The sequence below is a fragment of the Cryptomeria japonica genome, chromosome 7, assembly GCF_030272615.1.
Source record: "Cryptomeria japonica chromosome 7, Sugi_1.0, whole genome shotgun sequence".
NCBI lineage: Eukaryota > Viridiplantae > Streptophyta > Pinopsida > Cupressales > Cupressaceae > Cryptomeria > Cryptomeria japonica.
In genome coordinates, this window is record NC_081411.1 from 783,380,707 (window position 1) to 783,397,008 (window position 16,302).

Sequence of the window (16,302 nt, forward strand, 5' to 3'; positions counted from 1 at the left end):
AGCTAGAATAAACTAAAAAGGAGGATGTGATTCAATTCCCTTCTACACTGGAAAGAGTTGAATCGAGACCCCTGGATAGGCAAGAAGTTGAGGAGAGCTCGTCTAGCTCTAAATCTTCAAAAGAAGATGACGAACCTCCAACTCATCTTGTTCGAAGGTCTACAAGACATAGACAACCAAATTAAAGGTATTCATGTGATGATTGGAGATTTATTTTTGATTTGAATACTAATGTGGATGAATCAAAATATGTAAAAGAGGCACTAGGTATGAATGATGCAGAACCTTGGAAGATTTCTATAGAAGAAGAAATAGCATCTTTCAAAAAGAATGATTGTTGATGATTTATAGCTTCAATCAGATAAAATTAAATGTTAATTGGCCTTAAGGCCTTAAACATTTAATAATATATATCATTCTAATCACCAATATGCATGTTGCTTTCATTAATTCTTTATGTATAGTTAGCACTTATTATGTCTTGTTTTCCTATCGGTGATTACATATCACACCCCCTCATTTGGTATGCTACCTCGATTGAGGTCACAACCCCTCACCCAAATTGAATGAGTATTTATCTTCTATCAGGGGAAATTGCTAGGTGTGTGGTTGTGAGAGACCAATACTGATCAGACATATACGTCATAGGAGAGGCTGATGTAAATTTAGTGTATACGACATAGAGGGTTATGCTATTCTCTTCTAACACATATATATCTATTCGTGGTCTGCAGAAAATATATGTATGAAGTCAGGATATTATAATTGCTATGTAATTTATAAAGATCATTTGTTGTACATCTTCACCCAACAATTTATATATAAGAAAATTGATTATACTAGAAGGATCGAGTGACTAAAGGAGGAATTAATAACCTCAACATGGTATCAGAGCCAGGTTTCCTTCTATAAAGCCTAACTGCCTAAAGGAAGATCCGATTAAGATCCGATTTATATCTCCTTGAAATTTTGTATTTTAAAATGACGAATGGAATCAGATTCAAAGACAGACTTGAAGGTGCCTCAAACTATGATTCATGGAAACTATGAATGATGTTGGTACTAAGGAAGAATGAGTTAAAAATAATAATAGAGAATCCTTCTAAACCTGATGGAAAAGATGAATAGAGTCAGTAGGAAAAGAAAAATATTAAAGGAATGGAGTTATTAGTAGATGGAGTAAAGAGTCATCTACTACCTATCATTACAAGGTTAGATTCTACATATGATATGTTCAAAGACTTGAAAGACATGTTTGAGATTAACAGCACGAGCAGAATCCTCACACTTAAAAATCAACTCTCTAATATTAAAATGAGTAAGGAAGAGACTATCACTTCATATTTTATGAGGATAATAGAATTAAGGAACCAGCTCTCATCAATTGGTCACATTTATGATAATAAGGAGCTAACTATGATAACTCTAAATGGGCTCCCTATCTCATGGGAAAACTTTAGACAAGGAGTTAGTGCTCAATCCAAAGTTCCCAAATTTGATAGACTAAAAGTTGACTACATTCAAGAAGAGTGTAACCTAATATCAAGAGGAATCACGAAACCCGTTGATGAAGATGTTCATGTTCTAGTCTCTAGTTTGAAAAGGAAAAAGGACAAAAAGACATATGGTAATTGATCATTCAAGAAGCCTAGAAATTTCTCTAAAGTACAATGTTTCATATGTGATGAATATGGCCACATTGCAAGAACTTGTCCTCTCAAACGTAAACTACAAGATTCCCTTGCCGAAGTCACAAATTCAGACGTATGTTCAAAAAAATATGTTCTCTATAAGAAACTCAAGATACCTTGTGATTGAGAGGGAGCTTACTAATAAAGATTGAGCACTTGTGAGGTAAAATTGTAAATATTGATTATTATTATTAATACTAATAATTATTTTATGGGCCCTGTGTAAATCATAAGGAAGTGATGACTTCCAAATGATTTCCACTTGTATTTTTTGAGGTTATTGGAAGGTGACGATCTTACAGTAACTCAAGATTGTGGATAGAATCGCTGACTGAGGCAATCCACACACAAGAGCTTGTGGATAGAATTGCCAACAAAGGCCATCCACACAAGAGCTCATGGATAGAATCATCGACTGAGGCAATCCACATAAGAGCTTGTGGATAGAATTGCCTACTCAGGCAATCCACATGAAATCTCATGGATAGAATCATCGACAGAGGCAATCCGCACAAGAGCTCATGGATAGAATCACCGACTGAGGCAATCCACGTAAGAGCTTGTGGATAGAATCATCGATTGAGGCAACCCACACAAGAGTTTAAGGATAGAATCACTGACAGAGGCAATCTACTCAAGAGTTTGTGAATAGAATCACCGACAGAGGTAATTCACATCTTGAAACTATGGTCCCAAGATAAGCATCATACGATTTATGAATATTGCTCCCAATATCTTTTATCCTCCCTAGCTAAGAGGGAGTGTTGATTATTTATAGCTTCAGTCAGATAAAATTAAGTTTTAATTTGGCCTTAAGGCCTTCAACATTTAATAATATATATCATTCTAATCACCAATATGCACATTGCTTTCATTAATTATTTATGTTTAGTTAACATGTATTATGTCTTGTTTGTCTATCGGTAATTACACATCACACCCCCTCATTTAGTATGCCACCCCGATTGAGGTCACAACCCCTCACCGAATCTAAATGAGTATTTATCTTCTATCAGGGGTAATTGCTAGGTGTGTGGTTGTGAAAGACCAATACTGATCAGACATATACGTCATAGGAAAGGCTAATGTAAATTTAGTGTATATGATATAGAGGGTTATGTTGTTCTCTTCTAACTCATATATATTTGTTCATGGTCTTTAGAAAATATACGTGTGAAGTCAAGATATTAAAATTGTTGTGTAATTTATAAAGATCATTTGTTGTGCATCTTCACCCAACAATTTATATATAAGCAAATTGATTATTCTAGAAGGATCGAGTGACTAAAGTAGAAATTAATAACTTTAACAATGATACATAGGATCTTGTACCATTGCTTGAAGGACGGAAACATGTTGGTTGTAAATGGGTGTTCAAGAAAAATATTGGTTTAGATGGAGGCATTGATAATTATAAAGCGAGGTTTGTTGAAAAAGGCTACTCTAAGGTTGAGGGTGTTGATTATGGTGAGATATTTTCTCCTGTTGCAAAAATGACATCCATTAGATTTTTTATTTCTATTGTTGTTGCTTATGATTTAGAGGTTGAGGAAATGGATGTGAAAACTACTTTCGTTCATGGTGATTTGAAGGAGGATATTTATATGACACAACCAAAGCACTATGTGGTGAAAGGTAAAAGTAATTTGCTTTGTAAATTAAAGAAATCTTCAAGTATGGCCTCAAACAGAGTCCTAGAACATGGTACAAGAAATTTGAAACATATGTGTTGAGTTTGGTATTTGAACACTCTAAATCGAATAATTGTGTTTATTATAAATTTCATGGTGATCATTTCTTGTACATTACATTGTCTGTTGATGATATGTTATTCATTGGTAAAGGTAAAGGTATGATTTCAGAACTAAAGTCTCATCTCGCTGCTAAATCTGAAATGAAATATCTTGGTGCAGCAAAGCACATTCTTGGGATGAAAATTAAAAGAGATAGAGTGAATAGGAAGCCATGGCTAGGCCAAACTAAGTATGTGAATTCAATGTTATAGAGGTTCAACATGTAGGATTGTAGACCATTGTGTGTTCATTTTATAGTTGGAACAAAATTATCTGCTGCAGATTTTCCTACATCCCCATTCAAGATGGAAGACATGAGAAGAGTACCTTACCAAAGTGTAGTTGGAAGTTTTATGTATGCTATGATCTATACTAGACCAAACATTGCCCAAGAAGTGGGAGTTCTATCCAGATATATGTCTAATCTTGGTAGATTTCATTGGGATGCAGTCAAAAGAGTCTTCAGATATTTGAAGGGTATCTTAGAGTATTCTTTGTGTTATCATGGTAATTTAGTTGGAGACATGATTTCCCTTGATATTCATGGTTATGTGGACTCAGTCTGGGAAGGTGATATTGATAGCAGAAGATCCACCAGTTCTTATGTGTTTACTTTATTTGGTGGTGCAATTAGTTGGATGAGTAAGAGACAAACTATGGTTGATTTTTCCACTACTGAAGTAGAGTATATTGCAGCTACTCATGCTTATAAAGAGGGCATTTAGCTTAAGAGACTATGTTGAGATATTGGAGTAAAAAAAGGAGCACTGTAGTATATTATGATAGTTAGAGTACGATCTACCTAGCTAAGAACCCAACATTTCATGCTCGGACCAAGAACATTGATCTCCAGTATCATTTTTTGAGAGATATAGTAAAAAATGGCAAGGTGAAGCTAGTTAAGGTAGAAAATTTGATGAATGTTGCATATTTTTTAACTAAGGTTGTGAGCACATTGAATTTTAGATGGTGTTTGAAGTCTATGGGCCTCATGACCCCTAGCAATTGATTCATTATGTTGATAATCCCTTTTCTCTTGCAAGGTGTTCGACAAGTGGGAGAATTGTGGGAAAATGGTGTCTCAACCTTGCATTTACATGAGGTTACTATTTATAGTAAGTTTTCATTTAAGAATGAAATGTTATGAAATTTTCCTAGAAGCTTCTTGTTGGTTAGATAAGCATGCCGGTAAAGTTTTGTCACAAGATCAAAACTAGTTTTGAAGATATTAAAGTTTTCGATTTGGAGGGATGCGATTAAGGTTTGAAATTAATTTTGGGGAATTTAGACCCTCCAAAACTCCTTGATAATTGAGTGTAAACAATATAGCAGTTTCTGAGGTGATAGAGCACTTAGAGAGATTTTCAATGCTTCAAATGGTTCATCAATCAGACATACGGTTCACAAGTTATGTCCTTCGAAAGTTTGTAATCGTAAAATAGGAAATATAATTTGTATCGAACACATAAATGATCTCTAAAAGGGAGGGACATGTGTTGATGTGATTTTTAATATGTCATAGGGCATCTAGATTGGATATGAGGTCAGCTATACTTTATTGGGCTGTTTCAGCCCATGGTTTTGTAATACTATTTGATGGCTTTTTGCATTCCATATCTTATATATGAGGTGTGTGAGATAGAGGTTGTGTGTAAGAGTTTTATGGCTATTGAGTTACCTTTCAATCTATGATTAGTGGTACTCCTATGAAGAACTTTCTCTACAAGTATATTGTAATCTATTTTTTATTGTTGAATAATATATTGGGCGTCTTTTGGAGTGTAGGGTTTTTCTCTCGAAAGGGTTTTCCCCATGTAAATCATTGTGTTATAGTTTGAATGTTATTATGTCTATTTCTATTTTTGGTAACTGTTGTGATGATCTATAAAATTTTTGCATTACCCTCATCTCAAGGTTAGTGTAGGAAATTGTTCCACTACTTAACTTCCTTACAATAATGGGATATATTCTTGAATCTTCTATGGACATATAAAAACTAAAATGAGAGAATTGTAACTCTTGTAATAAGGATCAATTTTGACTAGAACCATATACAAACAATGGTTATTCCATCCTCTCTAAAGCTATTTTATATTTGTCATTGTTGTAAATCAATTCCATCTTCCACAAGTTTCTTTGATTAGAGATCTTTTAATTGAGATGGTTTGGCTCTATGTGCTCAGTTAATGTATATATATTGTCTCCTTATTGTTTAAACTTGGAGCAGCGATTCCATCTTGGTATCAATTCTACACTAATGCCTAGGTATAATTTTCAACATTCTTAAACAACTAGGAGGTGCCACCAACATGAAAATTAGCTATGAGTTTCTTGAAGTAGAAATACATAGTTAAGTTAAAACTAAAGTTTCATCAATGGTTTTTTTCAAATCCACTTGATATGATGGATGATATAGAATTGTTTAAGGGAATAGTTAAACACTTTGTCAATAATGATAACTTAATCTAGATAAGACTCCTTTTGATGGTTGGGCATGAACTACAAAGCCTTCTTCCATGCCATCATTTGCGAGCATTGTTTCCAATGCTTGGCGAATGTAGTTTAGGAGAATCATGTTGGCCCCTATGTTGAGTATGGTAAATTATTTAATGTTGTGAATAAAATTGAAGACCCTTTAGAAAGGATTGACATTAAACGTTGATAAAAACAATATAGAAAGGGTTAATAGGGTAGTTTTTGTCTTCATTTGTCAAATAAGTTATTAATATATAAATGTTGATTTGGTTAATAGCTAGATGGGTACATTGAGATGACTATTTGTAATTGTTATTTGATTCAATAATAAATAAATAAATAATTATTAATAATAAGACAAATATTGAATTCTTTTTTATGTGATAAAAGATTAAAAGGTATTTTTTGACTTTTTTAGTCAAGTAAATTTTAATATAAGTGTTGATGTGGTTAATGATTGCATGGGTAATTGAGATCACTATTCTTGATTGTCATCTAATTGAATAACATAAAACAAAATTTAACTAAACAATAAGACAAATATATGAATATTTTTTAAAGAAAAAAAACATAAAATTACTATTAAGTGTTTGACCATTAAATTAAATTAAATTAAATATAATAAATAACTTAAACAAATAAAAACCAATAATTCATTTACTCTTTTCAATAACATCTAATAATTAAAAAAGCACACCCTCTATAAATTTTCACAAATAAAATAATGCAAAGTATGTAAGAGAAATACTGTATATTATAATTTTGTTTGGAAGCTTCCCAAGCCTGCCGTCCATGCGATCAGAAATCATACAAAATCACCGACATTTCATGAACATAGGCTGTGTGTCCGACATTCAAGGCATCTATTGTGGGTTCGTTAACTTTCCAATTATTTTTATAATTATATCTTCCAACATCGTACAGACTATTCACATAATGTGCTGGACCCATTGACCAGGTCTTCACGGGTACTAAGCAGGAGGCGAAAAGAAACTCAATTATCTGAGGATTGCGTACCGTTCAGAATCAAAGATCAAATAAAATAAATACTAAGGTCTGGATATGGAAGATTTTATCTGAATCTGCTTTCACTATATATATGAATATCATGTCTCATCGTTTAGGTGTAGCAGATAAAGCACATCTCTATAGGATTTCTGTTTAACAAACAGTAAGGTATGCCAATATGCCTTCAAAACTCAAATTAATCTATGCATTTAGAGAAATTTCATATCTACTATTATATATATATATATATAATCTATATAGTGATGTGAGTATTTTGATGTATTCAAAACATTAAGTGAAGTTCAGTCAAATTTAAGATTTGGTCATGGATGTTTTGGGAAAGCTTATTCTACTTTAATAGATAAGTTTGATAGTGCATATAGATAGCCTAGAGTGAACCTCCTACTACAATGAGATTGAAATTTTAAAGTGGTTGTATTATTGTAAGAGACAATAGATTGTTTTAAGAAAGCTTATTCCACTTTAATAGATAAGCTTGATAGTGCATATAGATAGCTTAGAGTGAACCTCGTACTACAATAACATGGAAATTCTAAAGTTGGACTATAGATTACTTTGAGAAAGCTTATTTCACTTTAATAGATAAGTTTGATAAATTTGATAGTGCATATAAATAGCTTAGAGTAAACCACCTACTACAGTAAGATTGAAATTCCTCAATGGTTGTATTATTGTAGGAGATATGGTGAGAGGTCCAAGTTGCAATGAAAAGGAAGTAAAGAAGGGTCCATGGAGTCTAGAAGAGGATAAGAAACTCATCGACTACATAAATAAGCACGGCCATGGTAATTGGCATAAGCTTCCAAACCAAGCAGGTACTTTTGCCTTCATTCATATCACCATGTTGCAGATGGGTATTAGTTCAATTTTAGTTTGGATAATTAGTTCAATATTCGAAGCCTACGTATTCCGTTGAGTTTAGATTCAAGTCTTAAGCTTGATATATGTTGGATGATATTTATTCACATAACATTGATAAACTTTGTTTGGAATGATTCAGGCTTATTGAGATGTGGAAAGAGTTGCAGGCTGCGTTGGACCAACTATTTGCGACCTGATATAAAGCGTGGAACTTTCTCTTCTGAAGAAGACCAAATAATACAGTTCCACCATGCAAGGCTCGGAAACAAGTAATTTCAGAAACAAACTTCAAATTTATTTCATATGTTTAGTATTGTGAGTAATATTCTTTTTGACATAGATAGAATGTTTTAGGTGGTCCGAAATTGCGAAGCAATTGCCTGGGCGGACAGATAATGACATAAAGAATCACTGGAATACCCATCTCAAGAAAGGGCTCAAAAACACCACTGGAACATTTCCATCTCCATTATCTTCTTACGTTTATTCACTGGAGGTTGAAGCAAGAATAGGCAGAAACTTGTTGAACCTTGTTGCCAGTGGAAATATTCAGTTGGATCTTAACTTACCAAGTTCTGCATATCAATCCAGTGAGATAGTACCAAGTTCTATTGCATCTAATTTTGTGTCTCAACAACAACACCATTTACAAAACTTTTATAATTTCCAATGTTTAGATCAGCAATTGATGGGAGAAGATCAATTCATCCCATGTTCAACAAACATCAGCGCTGAAATGCTTGATCAGAGTGGTAATTGTAGCTTCCTGCCAATATAATTCAATTTAGTGGATTCCTTCCTTTTAAGAAAACAAGTTGGAATATATAGATTAACAATTTGATTAGCAGATTATAACAATTTGTTTAGCACACATCTAAACAACAAATCTTCTTCAACTAAACAACACTAATACATTTTATTTTTTCCTAATTTCTGAACACAATCACATATAGATCATCGATTCCACAAGAGTTCTGCCTCAATTTTGCATAACTTTCAGATAAATCTGAAGAAATAGTACAATCTACACCATGCACAGGTTTCATGAAATGGGGAGAATTCGTAGAACCTGTACCATCCACACATTACATTACAGAAGATGATAAAGGTCATTGAAGAAATATGCCAAAGTTATTGTACGGTAGCTCTTATAGACTTTGAATATATCATCACACCAGCAGTAATCTGGTGTTATTTTAATTGAACTACATAATGGCCAAGTTTAGGAATTGTGGCGTTAATTATTTTGAGTGATCTGTATTTTATTAGGAGAGGCCTTAATCAACTCCGTTGTATGAGATGCTCTTTAATATGGAGATTCATATTTATTTGAATGTAAATAATATTTTATTTTTCTTTTGATTAAATGCATATATGGTAGTATGGTTTCTTATGAGTTAAGAATAATCATTTTATAAGAATAATGATAAATATTTATTATATATAATTTAAATATCATTGTGGTTAATCTTAAATTAATTGTAGGAGTTTTGAGTAATAATGAACCTTATATTAACTATTAATTATTTAATATATGTAAAATATTTTTATAAATGTTAAAAAATAATTTTTCTTTTTAACATTTTGTTAACAATTAAATAGTTGCAATGTGATTAGGAGAGAGGGTTTAGTAGTATTTGGATAGGGTCTAATAGTGGACATAGTCTTTAAGAGTGTTAGATTCCAAATCATTGAAAACCAGTATTATAATTAATTTTTAAAAATATTTAATTATTTGATAAAATATTTTTTTCTTAAAATATTCTTAAATCATTATGTAGAGAAAGTTAAATTGCCCTTAAAATTTGTCTAGGTTATTCATATAGAGGATATGCATATAAACATGGTTAAGTTAGATTAATTCATTATGAACTAGAACAAATAAACTAGATAGTTGAAGTTATTCTTTCAAGAAACTAAATGCTTTAAATAGGAGTACTTAGCTAGTTGGATAATGATTATATGCTCTCCATAAAGATTTTGGAGTTTGATTGGCATTTTCTCTTTAAGTTATTCTTATCTATTGATGAAATGTGTCACAATATGCATTGTATATATGCTCTATTAGGGATAAAATTAGTCCTGTGATTCTAAACTCATCCTAAACTCATCCTAGTGCAATGTAGAATTTTGGTTTTCTATTTGCCCAATAGACATATGTCTACTATGCTCCTTTTATTGTTTTGAGGGATGATGGTTTGTAGGCTTGGAATGGCTACTATTTCTTTGTAAGAAAGTAAACCCTTGGGTCAACCCCAAAAATTGTCTCCAAAGATTTAATATAGTAGGAAAATGCACTAGAATGATATATACAAATTTTTCACTCCTTTTAAGGAACTAGATTTAAATGTGTTTCTTTTAATTCTTCCCTGAATGCTATTATATGATAGCGATCATGTGAATTATAACTACATACAATGAATGTAATCAAATACCTTTAAGTGCAACTCCATAGAAGAAAACCTTGTAAATTGTGTTTAGTTATCTCTAGGAAGAAAAGGAATAGATAAATTATGTAAAATTTCAATTCTAATTATGAAATTCTAATGGTCAAATCAATGCTTATGAGGTTGATTGAACAAGTTATAGTTCAATAGTCAAAGACATGTCATTATAACAGTATTACCAACTTATAAATCTAGAGTGATTAATATAATAACCCTTGAAAATTTTCATAATGATTTTTTTCTAATCTACAACTCCATAACTCTTTTTCACCAAGAATTGACATAGGGGAGCTATTAAGTAACATGATATAACAATTACTTCTAACCAAAAAAAATACCTCAACCTAGCTATACTAAAAGTACTTCTAGACCCCTCCATTAGTTTCTTGCCTATTCATATTCCATATATCTATTTTGTTAACGGGTACATGGAGTTATATTATATATTTTGATTCCATGTTTATAATTTTTTCTATAATCTATTAAACAAAACTCATAACCATTACTAGTGCTCAAACTTTTAATTTTTCTACTAGTCCGCTTTTCTTAAAGGGTTTTAAACTCTTTTAAATGATAATAGACTTAAAATTTAGTTTATGAAGAAATGCATTCATGACTTCCTCAAATAATTAACTATAAATGATATATATTATGAATAATATTAATTAGAGGGAATATGTGTAGGACCTAATATATCAAAGTTAATTACTAGAAGATTTGTATGATATCATGTGAAACTGAACATGGTTTTTTTTTCATAGATCTAATCACAATAGTGTTGGCAATTTACACTCATTTGGGCTTATGGTGTTGTCATTGATGGCAACACACATCATTTTGGGTTGGATAATCCTCTGGTATTCAAGGTAGACAAGCAAGGAAAACCAACAAACTAGGAACTAATATTTGGAGGATGACATAGAAGATTGATCCGGAAAAGGTTTTAGTTGCAATGGCCATGAAGATTAATGTTTATTTTTTTTTCTAAGCCGACATGTATTTATCTTTCGTAATATGATTGTAAGACGACATAAGGCATTCATGTTTATGTATGTAAAGGGTATATAAGTCAATCCGGCTAGGGCATGTTGATATATAGATGTGATAGGTTATGTGATATTATGCGAGAAAGATCTTGATCGACAAAATTGATCTGTTTTATGGAAAGGATTAGGAAGCGAACTAGGTTACCAGTAAGGAAGGAGACAATGATAACTAGTATAGTCTGTACTTAAACTAGAACTCATCTAGCATATCTAATGCACACTTAGAGTTCAAAATTTTATTTGTAATTCAGTACTTTGTATCGGTAGTTAGTGAGGCTCCTTTGTGATGAGTAGTGCGCTCTAGGTAGTATGCCTTCCTGGATGTGCAGGCCCCTATCTTATGTAATATTTATTCAACTGGCCAATGGATAGATATTGTGGGTCACAAATCCAACCATGGTTTTTCCTCTTTGAGGTTTTCCATGTATAAATCTGTGGTGATATGGTGTTGATCTTTGTGGTTGCTTTGTTCTTCATTATATTTTATTTATATACATACCAACTGTTAATTGGTAAAGTATCTAAAGGAATTAAATTTTCCTTAACCAGTAGAACACTAATTCACCCCAATTCTCAGTGTTCTTCGATTCCAATAATTAGTATCAGATCCTTGTGCCTCAGATTAAGTCTAACAACTTGAGGAAGATTATGTATCCGGAATCCATGGAGATGAGTTTGGAGAAAGAACTTGAAGTAGCACTTGAAGACTATGATTCTGAAAGATTGAAGAACTTGAAGTTGCAAGATGAGTTGAACTTTGCAAAAGATTTTATACTTATCCTGTAGGAGAGGTTATCATCTTCTCAAGCCAAAAGGAAAGAACTCTTACAAAATCAAGATGATGAAGAAAAGAATGCCCTTAAGGAATTATGTCAGAAGTTGAGTTAGGAGAATAATGTCACAAGCCATAACCATGAGGATGTCCAAGGAGATTGAAGACCAGAAGAAGAATGAATAAAATCTTGCCATATCTCTGAAAGATAGATCCGAGGAATGCATTAGGTTGGTGCAGCAGAATAATGTGTTGAGAATTGAATTGGTGCAATCACAAAACAATGAGCAAGAGTTGGAAATAATGATGACAGTCCTAAGAAGTGACCTAGATGTTGCAAATGAATACAAAGAAAAGTTTAGGGTCAATTCTGCAAAGCTTGATGAATTATTAAAGGATCAAAGAGAATCTCAATACACTAGAGGTCTTGGATTTTAGCATGGAGAAATCTTTGGTACTACAAATCAGGAGAATCCACCAGACAACCGAAATAAAAAATCACCGGTAAGGCAACCCAATGCACATAAATTTAATGGTAGATGCTTTGTTTGCAATAAGTTGTTCATAGAGCAAGTCAATGCAAAATAGAGCAAATCAAAATAATAATTTAGTTCCCAGTCAATGTTCAAATTGCAAAAAGTATGCTCGTAGGACAACATATTGTAGAATGAATGTGAGATGTCATGCATGTGGAAAGTTTGGGCATACGGCTAATCAATGTAGGTCAAGACATGATCAAGGTTGCAACAAGGTAGTTCAGTCAAAACAATGTTACTTGTTATGCATGCAAAAAAATAGGACAAATTGCTAAATTTTTCAGAAGCAAGAACTCACCGACAAGAAATGATGAGAAGGGAAAACAAAAGGTTGATGATATCTGGAAGGAGCATGAGAATAAATGCATCAGGAAGTTTGAGGATCAACTGGTTGAAGCAAATACCCTTGTTAATCAACCATCAGGAGACTCATCTTGTAACTAAGGCATTAGCCTTAGGGGGAGGCAAATTGGTGACAGATTTTGCATTACCCCCGGTAGTGGTTTGAAAGATTGTTTCAAACTTTGGAGAAGTTTGTCTGGAGATTCACCAGAATAGATTTGATGGATCCAGGATTTGGTATGATATACCGACATGCATTTATGTCAATAAGGAATTACGGTTCTACAACTTAAAAGGCTAAAGAGATTCATTTTTCATCACCAAGCTTTTAGAGCGAAGTAGAGCGATTTTAAGGTGACCTGAGGCAATTAAGATAATTTTCAGCAAATTTCAATACATTCAATGCAGATTTTAAAGGGTTTTCATTGGCAAAGTCTGGGAGGTATTTTCTCAGTTTTTCAAGCTATCTTTTCAAATCACAATGGCTTCTGGATCTTCTCCCGCTCCTATAGATGTGGCAACCCCTATTGTAGTTGATATTAAGGATCGTCCATGCCCATTTTTCAGGAAGTATCCCCAAATTAGGGTTAGTGCAGGATCATGGGGGGCCAAAAAGTGGCGATGTGAAAAAATAGCCTTCTCCACTCGCCTAAAAATGCGAAAATCTATGTTGACTTTTTGCTTGGCCTGGGTGTTAGTACACCTTGGCATGGTAAACACCTAAGCAAATTGGATATCGAATAAAATCGAATATCTGATAATATCGGATATCCGATTTTTATTTATAATTTTAAATTAAAAAATAAATTATATAATATATAATGTAATATAATATAATAATATATTATATATTGCATATTACATAATATATAATATATTATTATATTATATTAGATATTATATAATACATTATATATAATTTAATATTAGATTATAAAATATCATATTATATTATATAATATAATAATATATTATATATTATATTATTATATTATATAATACATATAATGTAATAATATATTATATAATATATAATATAATATAATATAATATATTATATAATACATATTATATAATATATAATATATAATATATTACTATATTATTATATAATACGTACTATATAATATATTATTATATTATATAATATAATATTATTTTAAAATAATATAAGTATAAAAATTGGATATCTGATTTTCTGATAGAATATATCTAGATTGTGACAGCCTGAGTTATTTTTAACCCATGGGCTGTGCGATTTTTGGGAATCCGATATATCAGGTTGGATCCGATATCCGATTTTTCACCCAAAAAATGCTAAAAAATACATTGAAAGGTAAGATTTTTATTGTTTTCAATCATTTTCATTCAATTTTTGTATTTTTTTAATGTTTATTTGTTTTTTCATTGAAAATATGGTTTTTTCATGAAAACTAGGTTTTTAAAATCAAATACAAAATTGTTTAAATTTGTTAACTAAATTAAATTGTTTACATTCAATTAGGTTAAAAATGGGGGATAACAGTGAAAACATTGATCAATCACAACCGCAACAACCAAACCCTCCTTTTCCAAACCCCCCCTCAATTTAGGATTTAATTGCACAAAATTTGGACGAATTGAGGGGGATTGCAGATATTTATCATAGGATCCCTCACCTAAACCCAATGTTTGATCCTCACACGTTGATCATAAAGAGTATGGAAACCATGAATGAGAAGCACAATGCTACCCTTTTGTGGTGAGATTCTATGAGGGAACAATATACAAATGACTTGTCCTATAAGGAGATCAAGGATCTTGAAATATCCAAAGCTGCTATCACCTCATTGTTTGTGAATCCCCACACTGGTCAACCCATAGACCCCAAAAAATAAAACTTTCTATTAAATGGTGCACAAATGATGGTATTGTGAAAAACAATCTTGATGTCTCCTTCTATTTCATAAAACAAATGTATGTTTAGTTTGCGTTAGGAAAACATGTGAACTACTTTGACATCCAACCTTTCTAGGGTGTGGGTTTAGGTATGCCCCAAAATAGACCTGGGGTAGTCAGAGTAGTCAAGGGCCCATATGTCCCCCCTCCTCCTATTTATCCCCCCACCTCTAGTGCAGCATCCAGATATCATTTGTGAGGCAGCATCACAGACCATATCAGTTATTCACTCTTTGAGTAGCCTTTTGGTTTCTCAGGCTGGGTCAGTAGATCAACCTACTTTTGATGGTAGCGGTGCATCCGGTGGCACTGACATGTTATCCTCGGCTCCACACATTTGCATGCCCCATAGTTGTGTCATGTGTGGGCATGCATGCTTGGGTCCAGTTGGACAGCCGGTCAACCCTCCTATGGACACTGCAGATTATGATGTGCATGAGATGCACAATGCACCAGATGTTATGACACAAACAAGAGGATACCTGGGGGAGTCCTCACATGCTAGAGGCGAGGAGACACTATCATCATACATTGATGATGTAGTGGTAAGATTTTTATTTTCATAGTTCATGCTATATTTTAAATGAATATTTATAATCTAGATAATATTAAGCACTACTTTTTATTTACATGGTCTATTTAAGAGTTGATGATCAAGGAGGAGTTGACATAGATTTAGGAGGGCACCTTGATGACCAATTCATTTGACCTTGATAGCTTGACGATACATATATTATTGCACCTAGTTGTTTGTATTTTATTGTACATACATGCTTATCATTTATGTTGGTCATTAAAACTGATTAACCCAAGTACACCTACAATTGATCTATGAAGTAGCCAATTCAATCTATGAAGAACCTTAGGGCTTGGAAAACATGACAAGGATATGAATCCTTCTACTCTTCAGGCTCTGCAAAACCTAGGCAGGTATACCTTTGATGCTTAGAATTAAACCTATTATACACCTATGACAACATCAATAGAAATAGATAGATATCACAAGGCTTAACAACTAGGAGGTTACTGCAGATGGGCAAGATCCACATTGACATCTCAACTAAGTTGAAGCATGAGATGGATGAAACAATCCCACAGAACATAAAACAAAGAAAGATATTTTGATGTTGGATTTTAAATTGTTTGAGAATCCCTTCAATTGCAAGATCAGCACCTTATCCAAGGGCAATAGAGTCAAAAATCAAACTATAGATGAAAACTTATACTACAGATCCATCTTCATTCTTAAGTATTCCTACACTTAATGCCTTGCATAAATGCATTACTAAGATCATTCACAAAATCAACAAATCTTGAAACTATATTCCATTATTCATGATTTATTACAGAATTTAAATCCTTCCTTGAAGAA

General features: G+C 32.5%; 1 protein-coding gene across 1 annotated transcript; it reads left to right on the forward strand.

The window, feature by feature from the left end:
• The first annotated feature begins 7,670 nt into the window (after positions 1-7,670).
• LOC131068926 (transcription factor MYB41-like) lies at positions 7,671-14,869 on the forward strand. The gene is made up of 4 exons (XM_058004207.1): positions 7,671-7,803; positions 7,989-8,118; positions 8,204-8,293; positions 14,821-14,869. Exons 1-4 carry the CDS (start codon positions 7,671-7,673, stop codon positions 14,867-14,869), a joined length of 402 nt encoding a protein of 133 aa, XP_057860190.1.
• The last annotated feature ends 1,433 nt before the right edge of the window (positions 14,870-16,302 follow it).

Excerpts from the sequence above, each read along its gene's own strand:
- LOC131068926 (XM_058004207.1), top strand. The coding sequence starts at position 7,671 with ATGGTGAGAGGTCCAAGTTGCAATGAAAAGGAAGTAAAGAAGGGTCCA. Across the intron at positions 7,804-7,988 it reads TAAGCTTCCAAACCAAGCAG|GCTTATTGAGATGTGGAAAG; the intron begins GTACTTTTGCCT and ends GGAATGATTCAG. Across the intron at positions 8,294-14,820 it reads CTCAAGAAAGGGCTCAAAAA|ATTGTTTGTGAATCCCCACA; the intron begins CACCACTGGAAC and ends TGCTATCACCTC.